Source organism: Brienomyrus brachyistius, chromosome 15 (genome assembly GCF_023856365.1).
Source record: "Brienomyrus brachyistius isolate T26 chromosome 15, BBRACH_0.4, whole genome shotgun sequence".
Lineage (NCBI taxonomy): Eukaryota > Metazoa > Chordata > Actinopteri > Osteoglossiformes > Mormyridae > Brienomyrus > Brienomyrus brachyistius.
The window spans coordinates 13,286,275-13,304,595 of NC_064547.1; the positions used below are offsets into that span (position 1 = coordinate 13,286,275).

The 18,321-nt window shown below is 39.6% G+C and overlaps 1 protein-coding gene across 1 annotated transcript; it reads right to left on the minus strand.

The window, feature by feature from the left end:
- Positions 1-208: 208 nt before the first annotated feature.
- On the minus strand, positions 209-17,043 carry LOC125709239 (receptor activity-modifying protein 3-like). Its single transcript, XM_048977505.1, has 4 exons — positions 16,624-17,043; positions 8,310-8,339; positions 7,888-8,041; positions 209-2,381 (listed from the first exon to the last, which is right to left on the minus strand). The coding sequence occupies exons 1-4, from the start codon at positions 16,673-16,675 to the stop codon at positions 2,126-2,128; spliced, it is 492 nt and encodes a 163-aa protein (XP_048833462.1). The 5' UTR covers positions 16,676-17,043; the 3' UTR covers positions 209-2,125.
- Between the last annotated feature and the right edge of the window lie 1,278 nt (positions 17,044-18,321).

An 18,321-nucleotide genomic window follows, 5' to 3' on the forward strand; every position in this document is an offset into this window, starting at 1 on the left:
GGAAAACCCCACCAAGGTTAGAGGGGGTTATGCTGTGATTTGTGTGAGAAAGTGTCAGTGCAGAACTTGAGCTTCACCTTAAAGGAATTACGATGCAAAACCAGAGAGTGCAGATATGACCATGAGGAGGAGATGAAGTTCTGACCATTCTGTGTGTGTGTGTATGGGGGGGGGGGGTGCATGATTTACAGTAAACACATCCACACACTTTTAAAATAGGTAGTTGATTATTGTGCCTTTTATTATAATTACTGCGCACAACCATTAAAAGTGAATGAAATAAAGGCAAAATGCTTGAACTGAAACCTTGGTACCCACTCATAACAATTACCAGCAGGGAAGTATGCTATTCTCTACAATTCCTGTGCCACTTTTGGTAATATCATAGTGAGCCCATTTCCTTTAATTCTTTGCAGCTCTGGGAAAAAAATGGCATATCCTTCCTGGTGTTCAGCGCTCAACATCAGCGACTCCAAGAAGTCATTTTTGAATGGCATAAAGTAAACCGTTTCTTCAAAATGTACCATTGTCCCTTTTTGTTCTTGAGGCCATTTACAAAATGGGGCTTTCTGTTACTATATAAATGCATCAGCCGTATTGTGTTTCCATATAACAACATGTGTGGGTATAGTCAAGATCGCTCAGTCAGGCCGTTTTGCGGCTCCTGTACATTAGTTCATTCCCTAATTGTGGCAACAGAGGGAAATGCATAATTCTTGGTGTGATATGAGGCAGGAGCCCAGCATATTTTAGCGGAGTTGCTTATTTGTCTGACGAAAAGCGACATTTTCATGAAGTCATCTTGCCAGAGTGGTTAAATAAATTATTCCTTTGCACCTGCATGCCGAAAATGTCTCTGAATCACTCACATCTTTCTCTGATAATGATGTTTAGCTTTATTTTTTGTAGAAGAATATGATTTCAAAACACCATATTAAATTAATCTATTGATTTTTGCATAGCCAGTTATACGACGTACTGTATATTAAAATCTGATGTATTGAGAAATAAAAAAACATATATTTCAAACTATATGTTTGAATGAGGCCCAGTGTATTTATTTGGCTATGTTTTATGTCAATGGTTTAATTAACTTGAATGTTACACTAGGATAGCCCTATAAATTTCAAATCTCATTCTTACATTATGATTTTGACAGCACATTAGTGGTCATCTGGTAAGTTTCAAATGAGCATAGATCTATTAATGAGTGTAGGTCTGATTCAGAAACATCTGTTAAACATTCTGTTACATTCAACAGCTTAACATTTTTAAATGGTGCAAGGAATTATCGCAAGTTACCGCTGCATGTTCACAGTCTCAAATAAAGAACAACCACTGTACTTTCACAAAGAAAAAAAGGAATGTTACACAGGTGATTTTAATATGCACTGTACAGGAAAAAATGCTTACACCTCAATTTTTAAAAACAAAACCTAGCAAAACGAAGCAGTGTTACCTTTTAACAATATCTGATGCAGGGACTATGTTGAAGTTTAATTATACCATTAAACAGAACAGTACACGATTCTGAAATCATTTAGCAATGAATTGAGGATCCTTGCACAACAGTTTTGCAGTATTATCATATTGATCACTCTGTGGTTGTATATTTGTTTATCTTACATCTTCCTTATGCTGACTCTGTGGATTGGCATAGAAATCCCATACTGTTGAAAGATCACGTCCTCCTGTTGCAGGATTATCATGTGATTTATTCTGCACAGACAGAAGAGCATGACGGAGCTACTTTAAGTGCTGATCAGGCTCGTGAAAGTGATGCCCATCGAGCTGATGGTCCAGACCATGGCACCTCATGCAAAGTCTCTTGGTCTTTTCAGTTGTTCTTTCTTTGCTTCTTTGACAGTGCAGAATGTTCATCAATACATTCCGGTTTTGGACGGGCCCTGTTGAGTTGACGTCTTTTCCTGCAAGGCCTTGGGAAAGTGAATTTGCTTCCATGTGTCTGTCCTTATTATCTGGAAGCAATGTTTGTTAATGAAGGAACAAACAGTTCAGTTTCATGGGGCCGTTAGCCATTTCGGTGCTTGCACCATGATGTACCTCCTGGAGGTTTGCCCGAGGCTGGGGTCTTTATACCAAAAATGGTAAAAAAAAAAAAAAATTAGGCGAAAGTGTCACTACGCCGGCTACACCACACCACCAGTGCGATCATAGCCAGAGTGAGGAAGACCGGGAAAAAGATGAGGATGATAAGCATGTGGTCTGGTGGATCGACCCAGATGATGTGGTCAAGAGTGCAGTTTGAGAAGAACAGCTTATGGATGCGGATGATGTAGCTCTCCACTAGAGGGTTGGGCCAGTAGCAGCCCATGCTTTCAGAGCTCTGCTCCGTGCAGTATGAGAAGATGTTGTAATCACTGCAGGGGGGACAAAAGAGCATTGTCCCATATAACCAGGACTGGCAAAAGAGAAACACAATTCTCCCTCAGGGGAAGACATTTCAGAGGGGTACGTTCACATACTAAGGATACAGAATTTATTGCAAGAGTTAGATATCTATCCCAAGACTAGTAAAGATTGCTAAAAAGGAATGATCTCATCCTGTGTCAAGCCTCATGTTGCCAGGACAGATGTCTTCAACTATGAGTGGGACAGTGGCATGTACATGTGGCTCGTGGGAGTTTTACTTACACTAGAGGAGACGGGACCAACCAATCAGATGTCCCACCCCCTCTAGTTGCTTGGACCCACCTCCTCTATATCTGATTGGTTATCTCTCCGAAACAATTGTTTTTTTCATTCTGATCTCAGAACATTTTTGAACAAATAAAACTCCCACAAGCATACGTGTGTGACGTGTTCTCTCTTTGTTTTTGTGCATTCCCTCTCAAATACAGGTCATGTCAGCATCACTAAATCATCCTTGCTTCTCTGGATAACATCACAGTTCGCAGTATAAAGATGTCTTACACATGTAGAACACTTTCTGAAGCTTACACTTATTAAGCAGTTATCGAAAAATGATATCCCCTGCAAGGGTGAAACTGTATATCAGTTAAATCTCTTTAGTGTCAGCAGAAGAAATTTGAGGTTTAAATCCTGTTAATATATTGTCAGAGGCACAAAATCAAGCTTGTTCTATGACGCAATTTGCCTCATGCTAGGTAATTGAAGAAGTTCCCATCATTGCTGTCAAAGCAAAGCCAGAAACAACTAGAAATAAATTATCCACAATATGTTTTATACACGACAAAAAAAGGGTAAAAATGTGCCTTTGTTTGTCACTGGGGCTGTACTCTTATGGGTCTGTCAATTGTACCCTTAGCTGTAGGTAATTGTACCTTTTAAGGTACATTAATGCTGTTGGTACCTTTAGGATGTTACTCAGAGTCAATTTCTGTAACTTAAAAGGTATAATTACAAGGGTACAGCCCCAGTGACAAGCAAAGGTACACATTTTTACCCTTTTGTCTGAGAGTGTATTGTTTCATTGAACAGCCTTTTCTGTTTAACATACCTCATACAAAGTGACAATCATGCCCTATTACACATGGCCCTATTTGAACCATATATATATATATATATATATATATATATATATATAATATATATATATATATATATATATATATATATATATATATATATATATTATAACATTATTGTTTTTCTTATTGCAACATACAAAGCTCTCTAGAAAAATAATCATGTGACTGGAGATAAAAACCAACCTTTAGACAACAAATACATGTAAATCAAAGTGGTTGTGGGGGAGGCTAAGCCTATCAGAATAAAGCCTCTTTGGATGATATGCTGACCATGAATTTCTGGCAAACTCAGACAAATTAAGCTCTTTGGTTATATTACTGACAGTGCATCCTCTTGCAGGAAAAACTGTAAAATAAGTTTAAAAACAAAGACCGGTCAGAGCTGTCTGATACGGTACTGATACCGGGACAGTAGGGTGTACAATGTGTAGAGAAAGTTATGGAAAATGAACTTTCCGGGGTGGATAAATGCCACTTTCATCAGTCCTTTCTCCTAAATGCTGATAGATACCATTTAGAAAAAATTAATCATATAACAAACAGATTATTACTACATTTCAGTGTTTGTTTTAATGTCTTATGGAGCCCGTCAGAGGAAAACTTTTCATTATTCATAAACGCAAGCTGATAACTTGACTTCCATTAGCTGTGTAGTATGTGGCCTCAACCCTTTCTGCTTTCCCCTAAAACTGAAGTATATGAAAAGTATAGCCAAAAATACACTTAGTTTTATGAATTGAAAGAGGTTTTTTTGTAGGATGACTATTGTCCATCCATCACTCTGAACTGTTGATTCCAAAAAATCTTTCATTTTCTGCTAAGTTTTGGGAGACCTTTTGATATGTATAAAGGTAGACCAGGCAAAAAAACTACAGCGTACCTCCCCACAGTAACATCTGAGGGAAAAAAACATACGGATTTATGTATTTTATTCATCATTTCAAAAAAGGCCTAGTATTTATCCTGCTCCTTGAAAGATCTCAACTTTAGTATTAGTATAGTCATAGTATAGTCATAGTATCAGTACTACACCTGTTGGAGGGGGTGTAGAAAGGTGGACGTGATACTAAATATCATTTTAAATTTGCTGGCTTTGGCTTAAGTTTCTATTAAACTTCATTTTGCTTAAAGCTAATAAATTCTAATGATGTATTTTTCTATTATTTTAAAAGTACACAACATATGAAATGAACAGTACTATGCATTACAATTGTTTAAGTATAAAATTATCTGTGAAAATCACTGCGACTTTCACGTCTGTTTAGGAATAAATGAGTCGTGTCTCAAACACATGCCACTGTTGAGACAGTGAAATCCCTGAACTGAATGGGAAAGACAATTCTACTGTCTGATCCTCCCGTAAATATCTATAGCTTTCGTAAGCCTTGTTTGGGTCTTAGATTGGATTTTTCAGAAGGAAAAAAGAATTATATAAAACATTCATGTAATAAAAGGAACATAGACCATAGTTTTATCTCTGTATGTCTTTATGTTTCAGTTCCTTGCTTTATTCCCCGTTATCTCAAGATGCCCTTAAAATATTTCCCCGTTCATTCCACGTTCGCAGTTGAAATATGTAAATGTGTCTCAGGACAATGCAACATATTTAGAAAATGTGCTGGCTGGAACTGAAAGGTAGCAAGGGAGATATCAGATGTCTTTCCTAGTGATCATGTAGGCACCACCAGGCTTTCTCCTGTAATGTCTCAGCGGACCCTTGGTCCCTTGTACTGCTCATGAAATCTAATCAAATTTCTATCACGTCGGCTTCTTATCTGCTCATCTGATTTCTTCTTTGTGATCTCCTGCCTCACACCGATAGATTTTGCCAGTCCCGATGGGTGGGGAGTATATGTATAACACATTCCTGTGCACTTTGGTTGCTCATCTTTTGCAGGATTAGCCTATATCATATGCGCTTAAGTTAATATTGTAGCCAGTAAGGCTATTTGTGCAGTGGCTTTGATATGGTTGCAAGCTGCCTTTTGATGAAGTATGATGTAGCCACAGGCTGCCGTGAGGATAGCAGCCCTGTATCTTCCCCTCTTACGTTGCCCTCTCCAGCTGACCCTCACTGACATCATCGCAGCTCTGACCTTTACAGTGTTGGCTTCATGATATTAAAATACTGAACAGTGGTACTGTGTGGGTAACCCACTCTGCATCCGGATTGATTAACCTGTGCATATTAAACCCTCAGGTCAAACATCCTGTACTTAAGGAATAGCCAAATATGTAATGCAATTTACAACAACATTACATTTTTTTAGGGTGCACAAACTACACAATAATTTATAAAATTTTTGAAAAAATATAATTGTAAAGTACATTAAACATAAATAGTACATTTTTATTCATTAAAATATCAACATATTTACGAAAGTCAAACAACAGAAAAAATTCAGCTTGATGCAACAAGAACAATGCTCACAGATTTCTGTGTTTTCTAAAGGCAACTCGCCAACCAGACCACATTTGCCTATTTACTTATACTCCCAGTTGCACTCGAGTACAGACAGTCAGACAATTCCCTCTGTTACCTGAAACGGGGCTTGTTTATTTATCCACATACGGTACGTTATTTTTAAGAAGCGAACAAAACCCTAAACATTCCCACCCTTGATGAGTCCTAAGCCGACCAATCCCCAAGGAGTGACATGCCTGCTTCTGCATAGCAACTGTGATGTTGATTCCGCTACAAAGTAAATTTCCTTCGGTGTTTCCAGTCAACGCGCTGTATTTAGGCCTCAGCAGTATTATTGTTTGAGTTATGATTTTTTTCCCTGGTAGCGATTTTTGAATATCGCAAAAAACCATCAGTCTAATTATGCATATCGCTATGTAACACTGTTGAATAAAGCCTGTTAGGCTGGGGGCTCAAACATAGCATAGGCTTTATGATCTCCAGTAACGGCAGTTTCCACCCACAATGCAGAGACATGCAGCTGACTGTAACATATTTGTTCACCCCACTGTGCCCTTATGTACCCAGAATTGACTCTATATCGCTGCAACCCTAAGGGGATGGATTTTTAGCTAAGCATCTATAACTTCGTACCAGGTGTATACTTAATAAGTCTTGCTTAGCACTTTGAGTATAAGCAGTTCACAGGTTACAAACATAACCATAGATCTGTACCCTAAGTTTGTCTTTAAATAGAATCTGTAGGTAAGTTGGAAACATAATAATATAGTATATCATAATATGTATAATAAATAATAATAATAAAAGTAACCTTAAGCCAAAGACGTGCAATGTTTTCATGAGTGTCACCAAGTAGTGTATGCATTCGGTATTACACACTATCTTATTACTATTGTATTTAACACAAATTTGTTATCTAATACGTTTTATGGTTGTAAGTTTATAAGTACGTGTTGTCCGTATGTCCAGCCTTCTTATCTAGTGGGCTGCCTGTGTATGTGCTGATTAGGTTAAAATTGTTAAGGAGGTAACTTTTGGGGTCATTTTCCATGAATAAGAGTTTATGACATAAACACACACAGCTGTGTCCTTGCTATTTTAGTGGGTCACATGGTCATTCTTCAGACTGGTGGTCTAACTGATTTATTTCGGTAAGGGCTGCGCTATCAAGAGTCATCAGCAACCATTTTTAAATCTGTGTAGCAGTCTGACGGTATTATTTTTAGTAACTTACACTGTTTCCGTTTGTATCAAAATTTAGTCGTTGATGGATGAGATTTTGATACATATTTTGTATGTGGATCTGTATATCCGGCATGGGGCTTCAATCAGCATGAAAATGAAAGAAATTAAAGAAACGATATATAAACAAAGGTCATCCTAACCCCCAAGCATTTAATAACTGATTCAGAGCCATATGAAAATATGGTAACGTATTTTCAAAACATCCAGGATTTGCTATAATATGTATCTCCAGAATCATTTAACCTTTTGTCTGAATACATGGCCTTAGTCATTTTTTCCTCTTGCGTCAAGGGTACTATTTTAGTAAAGCACAAACAAACAATTTAGGATCTTTTGAAATGTTTTCATTTTTCCATAGTTTGTAGTTCTTATCAAGAAGGAAAGGCTTACCCAAAAGAAGAGTGCTAAAGTGCTACACAAGCTTCCACCAGTGAATCCGCTGTTACGTTTCATCAATTTAGTCCAATTTTTAACTATGTGTGTAATTCTTGCCGTAATTTTAACACATTTATAAAAGCCTGCACACTAATGTGCTGCTGCCTCTGGGGGTGTTATGATTGACGGAGAGAGGGATTTTTAGGTCATTTTTTTCTTAGTCAGTGAAAAACCTGACAGCAGAATAAGCTCACCACTCATTCCTGGTCAGCTGTGAGAGGACAAAATCAAACCTTATTATTTCTAAAATAAAACCAAAGTGGCTTTTACCTGATAAAATGTGTTAGGTTGCACCACTTCATTTGATCCACCCTCAGCATGTGCTTTTTAAACTGATCGCCACACCGCTCCATTTCCATTAGCAGCGTCGTCTCGTTACACCTGCTGCTCCTTATTTTGGGCCTTGTGTCGATGTGCTCTGTTGCTGCGACACATCACAAAATAAAAAGAATCCGCGTAAGGAATGGAACTCCAGGCCCAACAGTCAAGGACACAGTGAGAAATTCCCAGCAAAGGCCATGGAATCGCCCGCCAATTTCTTAGGTGTCACAGCCAAACATCACCATAGTTTTGCAGCGAGACCCATGTAATGTGAATAACCGAATTGGACAATAGAAAGCTTAACCAACTATGGTGATTGTAAAAAATGTCAGTACAAATCCACAAGATTAAAAGCATATTATTCCACCTACCTGACAGCCCCGTCGTCATCAAAGTGTTTACTGAAATAGAAAAAATAACCAAAAACAATAAATGACTGTATGGCAAGACAAAAAACAACAACAACAACTCTATAACAATTGCTATTTAAGTCCTGTCACAAATATTCCCTATTCACAGAGATTCAGAGCTGGATGCTTTTATCTTTTTAATTATTTTACTTATTATGTCACAGCAAATACATCTTGCTTAGATCTCCTCAAACAACAGAAGTGAATCCACATATCACGCGTCTCTTTTTTTCTTAAAAGAAAGCCAGGACAACGTGTAATACTTAGTCATTTAGCTATAAAAACACGGTTTTGTACTAAAACAACAGTTGTAACACAAAAATGACTACATGTGCTTTTTCTGGCTTAATTGCTTTGGTTATTTATGTTACATTCATATCGTCATTTTCACAGAGATACTTTAATTCACAGAGACGCACTCATTGGAATGAGTTTGGAAGATGTTTGTTTGGAAGATGGCAAGCATGTAGTGGTCAGGAGACAACTTAGCTACAAGTGTTGCTTCCAATGTTTTGGCATTGTTATTTCACTAAACCGATTCAAATTAAGTGCCCTACTGATAAGGATAAAAGCAGCTACCTTCCTGATGCTTGAACTGACCACCATTTGATCTTATCCACAATGGTGCCTTCTAATAGTGCTAATGTAACTAAAGATAAAAAAAAGCACTACAGGAAAACTGCAGCTCAACTGAAATGTAAGACAGTGAATCTCCCGCAGAGCCAGTTAAAATCTCAGATAGGAACTCGAAGCCTCGATTCTGTGTCCTCTGAGGCCCGTGTCACCCGTCCCCCTCAGAAAATGGGCTTTCTCGAGCAAGGCTCACTGAGACAGATATAATGCTCCTTGGCTGTATTTGTGGCATGAGCTGCAGTCACTGTTATTGCCAGCATTGGGAATTGGGAGACATTGTTAATCGGATGAGGGGCAGATTTTATCTGTCAGTTCCACCACACAGACCCATGGAGAATAAAGGAAGTTCATGTCTAGGGAACCTGGGCTGGCCTTTAGTGTGGGTGTTTCCTAACACAAAGAGCCTGGGACTGGAGCAAGGAACACCCATTTCCTTTAATGAGGCATTCATTTTAACTTCAGGTTATATAGTGGAATAATCTTACATTGGGTTCTAAAATGATTTTAATGTTCCAAAAAAGGCTCATGCAAAGTTCAGCAAAATCATTGGCATACAAAATTCAAGCTGATGCTTGTTGGAACCTTATGACAATTGGCATTACAATTACATTTCCTAATTACAAGGAGCAGAAAAGCAGCAACAGATGTAATTTGTTTTATTATTTAAATGTCTTTGCTGCATACGATTAAACAAATGCATAAAGATGAACAAACACAATTTAGTATGATTACTATTATATGATATGTTCTAATCTATAATCTTATATCTAACATGTCCTACCATATATTTAAAGTAAAAGAGACTTACAGTAGAAGAAGGGGTTCTAAATTTATATGCAGTCCCCAGGATTTAAACCAACAACCTCCGCAATGTTAGTGGAATGCTCATTTTTTTAAACTACAACATTTTCAGAGACTCACATGACGTTGTGGTATATCTGAGTTGAGACGCAGTTGAAACATGTGGCCATTTATGCTATCGAGGGTTGAACAATGTACATTGCAGACACCAAAGTGGAATTTCACCCAGCAACAAGGAGCATGAGCCAAAATGGGTAGTTGGGGCAGATCTAAGGGGTGGCCAGGGGCGGATATTGACTCCCCCCAGAAAATATGGGGGTCACCCTTGTTGTCACACGACCATCAAAATAATAAAAATGAAATATGAATTATTTTATTTTCTAAGTGGGACCATAAGAGACGTGGTATGGCATGCCCCCACCCCCATAAAAATAACAGTCCCCTGAAGGTCACTGCAATCAATGTTTCCTGCAGGCACCACTGCTCAAGACTGGGTAGAATGCATGGACTTCCTGGGGTCAGTTGTGCTTTATAAGCCAGCAGCCACATTAACAGGCTCTGTCACTCTCTGCATTCGCTAGTTATATCGTTTAACATTGGACTGGTCCACTATTGATATCGGTGTTCATCTAAAAGCTGCAAGACAATGCTTGTGCAAAAAAAATACAGGGATGTATTTGTTACAGCTTTCATTTCCAGCCCACACCGTCTGCCATCCTGCAGGACAGCTGGGTTAGCAATGCTGTTAGCAATAACCATGGCATGTGTGCAGAAGGTGTTAAAGTGTAGGAGGACACCAGAGTTAACAGAAAACATGGAGAGAGCATGCAAGGACCGCCAGCACATAGACCCACCCAGATGTCAAAGCCAGAGCCTTGGAGGGCAGCCTGTACAACGCCGGGCATGATCCGCTGATTCTACCTCTCTGATTAACACTTCAGGTCACTTCTGTAGCTCCTACCGTCTGGCTGAATCAATGGCTGAATCAATGATCACTGCATTCATTTTTAGTGTTCTTGGTGTCCACTGTCCATATTTCTCTGAGCCTTTAGTCGTAGTAACACAGCAAAAAAAAACTGACCATCATGGCCCTGACCACTTATACCTACATAGAAAAAAATGTGTAAATACTGTAGGAACATGGAGCTGATGATTTACCCAGATCAAATTCCTATCCGCTCTCCGAAAGTTTTAAACTATTTAACCCATCGTCTGGCCTCTATCCAGTTTTCTTTCCACAATGACAGATACCGAAATTGACATCACAATCTGCCAGAATCATGCAGTTTTATCTTATGCTGAGCCCAACTGATTTCTTTGCCATACAAGTGTCCTTATTTCTCCCCAAACTGATGTTTACAAGGACAAAAGTAGTTGAGTAAAAAATTTACTTCGGTCTTTGTGCCGTAATATTCAGACCAAGTAAGCTCTGTCATATTCTGCCCACACTGACACACATTGCGTGAGTCATTCCATACAGAAGGGACAGAACCTGTAAAAGCATGATCTGATGCTTTCAAAGACCTGCAATATGCCAAAAGACATTCCAGTCAAATCGCTAACGCAGACGCAGCTGTCACTGCCCTTTTTAAACCTTTCAATACAAGTCAGTGTCTCACGCCATGACGGCTACTGATCGACGTCCCTGGGATCATTAGAGAATACTGAATTTGACACCTCATGTCTCCTTCTCACAGCCCAAATCCTGCAGATTGATGCAAATGTTGACACATCTGGAATCTTTTTATTTAGCTGTATTTGCTGTACAGCCTATTATTTTAACTGCATGTTCTTGGACATCATATGAACATACAATGTCTCCACACATACGCAGCTGAGCGACATTCAAAGGCCCCCCAGGCAACACTGCCTCCCATGACAGAGAGGCAGGATCTGACCGCTCGACCCAGGAGGTGTGAGCCAATGTGCTGCCCCTACAATTAAAATAATCCTCTGCTAAAATACAGGATAGTGTGCGGCTATGACCTGTGATCAGAAGGTTGCTGGTTCAAATCCCATGGCTGGCAGAGTGAGTTCACTATTGGGCCCTTGAGCAAGGCCCTTAACCCCAATTACTCCAGGGACACTCTCTGACTCCACTTTGCCAATAGTTGGATAAAAGCGCCTGATAAATAAATGTAAATATATAATCAACAGGGACATCCTAATGTGTCATGTGACCAGCAAAAAAACGATGTCTGTTTAGTGTCTCGTGCCAAGATCGCAAGCCTGGGCCTCGTCACCCGATCCCAGACTGTGCACTTACCAAGGCCTGGCACCCACTTTACCTCTCTAGTTCTGTGCTTCTGTTGCAGTAAACCTGAAACATTTGCCTGCTGTCACCTGCGTTTTTGTGAGGAAACAAATGCATATCTAGGTACCACATTACTCTGGAGTGCAAAAAGCCATAGGCAATGGGAATAGCTTGTCAATCTTTCTAATGGACAACAGTGTGAGTGCACGTGTGTGCGGGTATGTCTTACTTTATGGGGACACAATGTCCCCACAACGTGATGAATACCCATTTTTTTTCTCTTACAGGAAAACTCAATTTAATAAAAATCTGTGACTGAAATGAAAAAACTAAAATGCAAAAACTTTATTTTACTTGGTTACTTATGGTTATGGATAGGGCAGGGTAAAGGTTAAGGTTGTCATAGTTAGCGTTAGCATTTTTCCCATAGAAATGAATGAGCGGTCCTCATAAAGATATGATTACCTGACGTGTGTGTGTGTGTGTGTGTACTGAGGCCATCCTCCATGAATGCACTCAGGGATCAGTGAGTGGAGGCTGCATCTAATTGATTTGCGTGGGAGGTTGGGTTCATGAGCAAGTGTCGGGGGGGGGGGGGGGGGGTCGACAGGGGGCTGCTAAAGGAATAGCTGGTGATTCTATAGCATTTTCCAGAAAATAATTTCCCCCCACACCCATTTACCTTATCATTGTACCTGTCGCATTTTATCTGCGCTTTCCTTTCGCATTTTATCTGCGCTTCACATTATTCCTTTCTCGGAATAATCCCAGTGCTGCAACCTTGAAATATCCCTGGAACTTTGACTAAAAAAACTGCCATGGAACTGAAAGCAGCAAACACATATAAAGGCATTAAACTGTGCTGTGCTGGAAGCTTGCATGATTTTTTTCGCCGCCACTAAAGAGGTCTGTTATGACAGCCCACGATAAAAAGCCGACTGCCTTTTTGTTCCACACAGCAGCTAGACTTGCTTTTTTGTCCCCTAAAAAAACAGGCCTGTGACTGAACACTGGAAATCTGACAGTAATGCAAAGCAATTTCCATCATAAGTGAAGTAACTGAGCCTGGATTGACAGAAATGCCTGAAAAGTAGCCTGCTGACATTCAGCGAGCAGTAAGCAGAGTGCTGGCATCGCACGTGAACGGAAGGTGGGCAGCTGCTGGTCTTCAGAATCTCTATATAAAGACTGTCCACCGACTAGATAAGCAGACCATCCTTGGCTCGAGGAGAAGAGGCGAAAAGGAAGAGGCCGAGAAGAGAGGTAAGTACGTCTCTGGCAGCGAGAAGCTAGGTGCTCTCAGAAGACAAAAGCAGGAAGATGGCATTAGGGAGAAGTGATTGTGAAAAACAGCTGGAGGCAAGACAGCTCTCCGTTTCCAATGAAAAAATAAGGAGAGGAAGAGCAGTTGTCCTATTCTTACTGCCATGGAGGAGTTAATAATACACAACTGCAAAACATCAGTGGCTGAGAGACATAGAAAAACACAGAAATCCACATTCGAGTGTCGCCTTTTATGAGCGAGAGAATCCTCCCAGTCTTCCTAAATATTTTACTAACTAAGGCTTGCATCGATGCCCCCACCCCCATCCCAGGTTCTCAGAGCTTGCTTGTTTTCTGTGGCTTGTCCTTGACCGCTCTTCAAAGAAGCTGGGAAACATCTGGCTGGTGACAGTTTAAGCAGAGAGCCTCCTTCCTGGTCTATTTCCGGACACCCACGGTGACCAGCCATTCCTATAACCGCTTCGTTTGTGACTCAAACGCACCGCGTACGTTTTGGCAAAGTGAGTCTTTCCAACCCGTGACATTCAGCAGTGGCTGTAGGTCAAAATCAGCCTGCTAATGAACTACAGCACCAAATAAACATCAAAACCAAAGCAATGGTTAGCATTATCGTGCAAGGAGTTTGCCAATTCTCCCTAAACCCATGTGGGTTTCCACTAAATAAGCAGGCAGTCTGTAAATTGGCCTTTGTATTTGCATGCCAATGACCGGCATCCCATTCGTGATGTATCCCTTGGGCTGTTCCCAGTGATTACTAAGATGATTCGAAGCTCACCGTCACCCTACTGGACAAACGGTATGGAGCATGGATGGACGATAAATCAAACATCACCTGCAGAACTCTCAGCCCTGTACTGGGAAAGTGGGAGCTCATCAGTTCTGAAGTGGTGAATCCTGTTCTTCGCAGAGGGAAAGTAGACCTCATTGAAAAAGCATAACATTCTTTATTTCTGAGCAAAAATGCCTGAATGAAAGATGCTGTCATGGTTCCCACTGGCACAAGTCAGAGGTTGTATCCTCAGGGGTCTGTGGGAAGTCTATTCATACACATCTCACTTCAGCTGTCCAAACATAGCATTGTTATAAATCGTGTAAAAAAGGACTTTTTTGCCAATAGTTTTAATTGCTACATCAAGGTTATATCACTGATGCTTGATAAGTACGATCCCATTCATCAGAATCACATTGTGCACTGCATTGTTCCTTCTGGCTCTGTCTTGTCGTATATGTCAACTATGAAATTCTCATTTGTTTACTTGTCCATTCATTCTAGTTGAATGAACGGTACAATTCTTTTCTTCCACATCAAAAAACATTATTGAAAGTATATATGAATCACCTCCATTTTTTCCTGATTACTACAATAAACACATTTTAACACATTTTAATGACCTCTGAATGTGAGTACTCATTCAGATGTAATTAAAATGTAACAAATTTCGCAATATTATTTATGTATGTGTTCTGTTACGTGCACTAGTTATGTGTACTGTACTATGGTACATGTTCTGTGTACTTGACGATGTCTTTGCCGTCGCCAAAAGCACAGTGGCATAAATACTAAGCTTTCACATTTACAATTCATCTGTTCTTGCCCTTCTGTTTGCCAGATTTCATTCTCCTGCATTATTTCAAAAGAGAATGATGTAAAGCATCCGCTCAGAATTGCCCTGTTCTTTTTAGCGAAGAAAATCCCTTTATTTCCAGCCCGCGATACCAGACATCTGTGAAATGAGGGGATCCCTTGGCCGCTAGCAAAACAGCTCCACGCTGCCCCCTAGCCGTTACATCGAGAAGCCAAAACCCGCCGCTCCAATCACACCCCTTCCCTCGTTAACAACCACCTTAAGTATGCAAACACGGATCTAAAGTCTGTAAATTAACTCCTGACTGAACGTCTCATCCTGCAGTTGATTATTAAGGCTCTAAGGCGCAAAGGGAAGCAAGGTGCTCGAGAAAAACAAAAAATGGCAAATAACGGGGCAGCAGGAAAAAAACCCAAAACAACTATACACCAACTCATAAGTGTCGATTGGTAGCGTAACTGAGATGAATTATGTTCGCAGTCTTTACATTGGTAGTATTTTTATAATTTCCTTTGCGATTTATAACAAACGGTAAATACGATGAAGAACTGCTGTAAATATTTGAGATTCATTCATTTATACATGTGTTGTACGGGTAATTGTTATGTAGCCTACATTCGGTGTGGGAGCGCTTAAGATGATTCAGGCGGAATTATACCTCACACAGTGCATGCAGTTAAGACTGCCTTGGCACTGTCAAACAAAGCGTCTCCCTGACGCAAGAAATGGCAAGTTATGCACTGTTACAAACGGAAACGCTATTACAACTAGCAAAAAGTAATGCTCCACATTAAACTGATTTTATTTGACCAGTAAATTCTAATTATTTTAATAACCAAGTTATAAAGTAAAGAACAAATTCTAGACAGAGCAAATTTTCTGTCGCCATAAAATCAGACTTTCTGCACTATAGTTCTGGAATTCATACTATTCTTGAACGATAGTCATCGGATTGTCAGTTAAATGATGTAGAACAAATATGATAGAGGAGCAAATACTTGGGCTAACCGTAGTTATAGCTTTTGTATTATCACTATTGGTTGTACTATTAACACCGAGGTTAATAGTAGCCATGCAGAAGAAGATACGTGGTGCTATTTTAAAACTTCCGTATCTTCTGTGTGGGCGGCAAAACATTTCAGCAGATGTTGGGGATACACTTAAAACACAAATAGCTAATGAAGTATTCCACTAAAGTCCACTTGAAGGCATCTCTGAGCATGCATGAGTCCCGGCTGTTACACGGTTCTTCATAGATAATCAAAATGGACAGAATGATGATTGTAAAAGGAGCTTCACAATTATTCTCGTTGTATAATAGGCTACATTCCAATAATAAAATCATTTTTTCCCAATCTAGTAAGTGAACACGTTGCACGAGATTCGTGCTGTTTTCATCCAATACAATACTGGTTTAATGTGTTTTTCATATTAATATTTGCTTGCTTTTAAATGCTTGCTAATTGCATTGAACCACTGAATGACAGCTCTATGCTAGTCTGTTACATGTAAAGTAACATGGGCTGTTGCATCCGCAAAACAAAAAAAAAAAAAGATTTATTCCGTTTCTTAAGTAAGCGTACTCTTTCTAAGTGATGCTCCTCGTGTGACACACTATACGACAATCAACCAAGTCAATGCAGGACACGTATATTTAATATCAATCTCTCGCATATATCTTACCTCTTAAATATGAAATATTATAAATGACACTTACCCATGATTCCTACAACATAAAGTTTTAACACAAGGTAAGTATTTGTATCCATTATAATTTGGTGGCGTTCATAGATTAATCAGACGCATTCGGTGAAATTTCAGCTTGGTGACAAAAGTCCGTAAGAGCGCATTATTCATTCCAGCGGACCAGAAATAATAATGAAGTGTTGATTTTTGCGGTCTCTTGTCTGCCGGTCGGATTTGCTTCCTGCGCTGATTTCAGTCATTCATAATAACTGACCAAACGCAACCTAAAATTTCAGGTGTCAGCCTTACGGACTCGAGATGTTAATTTCTGATTCTAGAGAAAAACGCCAGGATTTTCGCATCCTTCCTTTTTGTGAAAATATGCCGAGCCGCCAGAAGCGTCTGTCCCCTTATTAGCTGAAGAGACTTATCTGCTCTCTTTCTTTCTTCCCTCTCTCACACAGAGAGGGAGGAAACGAGAGGGGAAGGCTGGGGGCGGGGGATTAGATTAGGAGGACACCGACCGCATTTTTTTTCCACCATTACTGACTTCCCAATGAAACTAATAGCAAGCTGTCCTAGAACTGTCTCCGCGTATTGAAGGAGGACATAGAACCCCGACGCAAACGGTACAATGACGGTTCTAGCCAAACATAGGCCAATCGCAGGAGACTTTTTAATCTATTAAGCTTGTACAACTGTACTGCAAATGACATTAGAGTACATCCACTGATAAAAAAGACGGTCAGTTTATATATTCAGAAACAATTAAAAAGCATAATGGTGATCCATGTAAACCAGTTTGTGCCAGCTGAAACCAGATAATGAAGTTCAATGGAATAAGATGAAATCTCCAACATCAGCTGGAAGCACGTTTGAGAAATAATTTCTTTTGTGGAGGAGTGGTGATATAAAATACTAAGGAGGCTATATGTTTATTAAGCATGCTATACACAATGAATTGAAAGTATAATTTTTAGAAACTCTTTGTTATGAATATATCATGTGGCTGATTTTATGCACCATTTATTCCGCATGCCTGGAGGAACCAAATCAAATGGATCTACTTTGAGTGAATTTTATCACCTTCCACAGAGAATACAAAATGCATGGGCCTCTTAATACCCTTATAACTTGGGGAGTATATGCAATAATGTGCCCATTGAATTGGTCTGCTGAAGCTCTAATCAGTAATTAGCAGACATGGATCAATCCTGTTATTTTCTGAAAACTTCAAGCTTTCTTAACAATTCCAATAATGGGCTTCCTGGGGGGGGGAGGGGGGGTTTAGGACATTGTTCTTCAGAGTAGCCTGGAATTGTCCATAGGCTTCAAAGGACCTGGATTTGATTCCTGCATTGATTTCAGTCATTCATAATAACTGACCAAATGCAACTCAAAATTTCAGGTGTCAGTCTTATGGACTTGAGATGTTCATTTCTGATTCTAAAGAAAAAAAAGCCAGAATTTTCGCATTCTTACTTTTTATGACAAAAAAGAGGGGGGTGGAGGCAGGATACTGTTCTTGAGAGTAGCCTGGAAATATCCATAGACTTCAAAGGAGCCTATTCTCCAGTTAGCCCATCCTACTCCATCAGCTTGTCAATGTGAGATACAGGTTGTCAATAGTAGAGATTGGTTTTAGCTCTCAAGTTAACTTTAAGTTATTCCAACCTACTAATTTTGTCACTTAATAGTTTATGAATTAGTTCTGTCCCTGATTAATGGA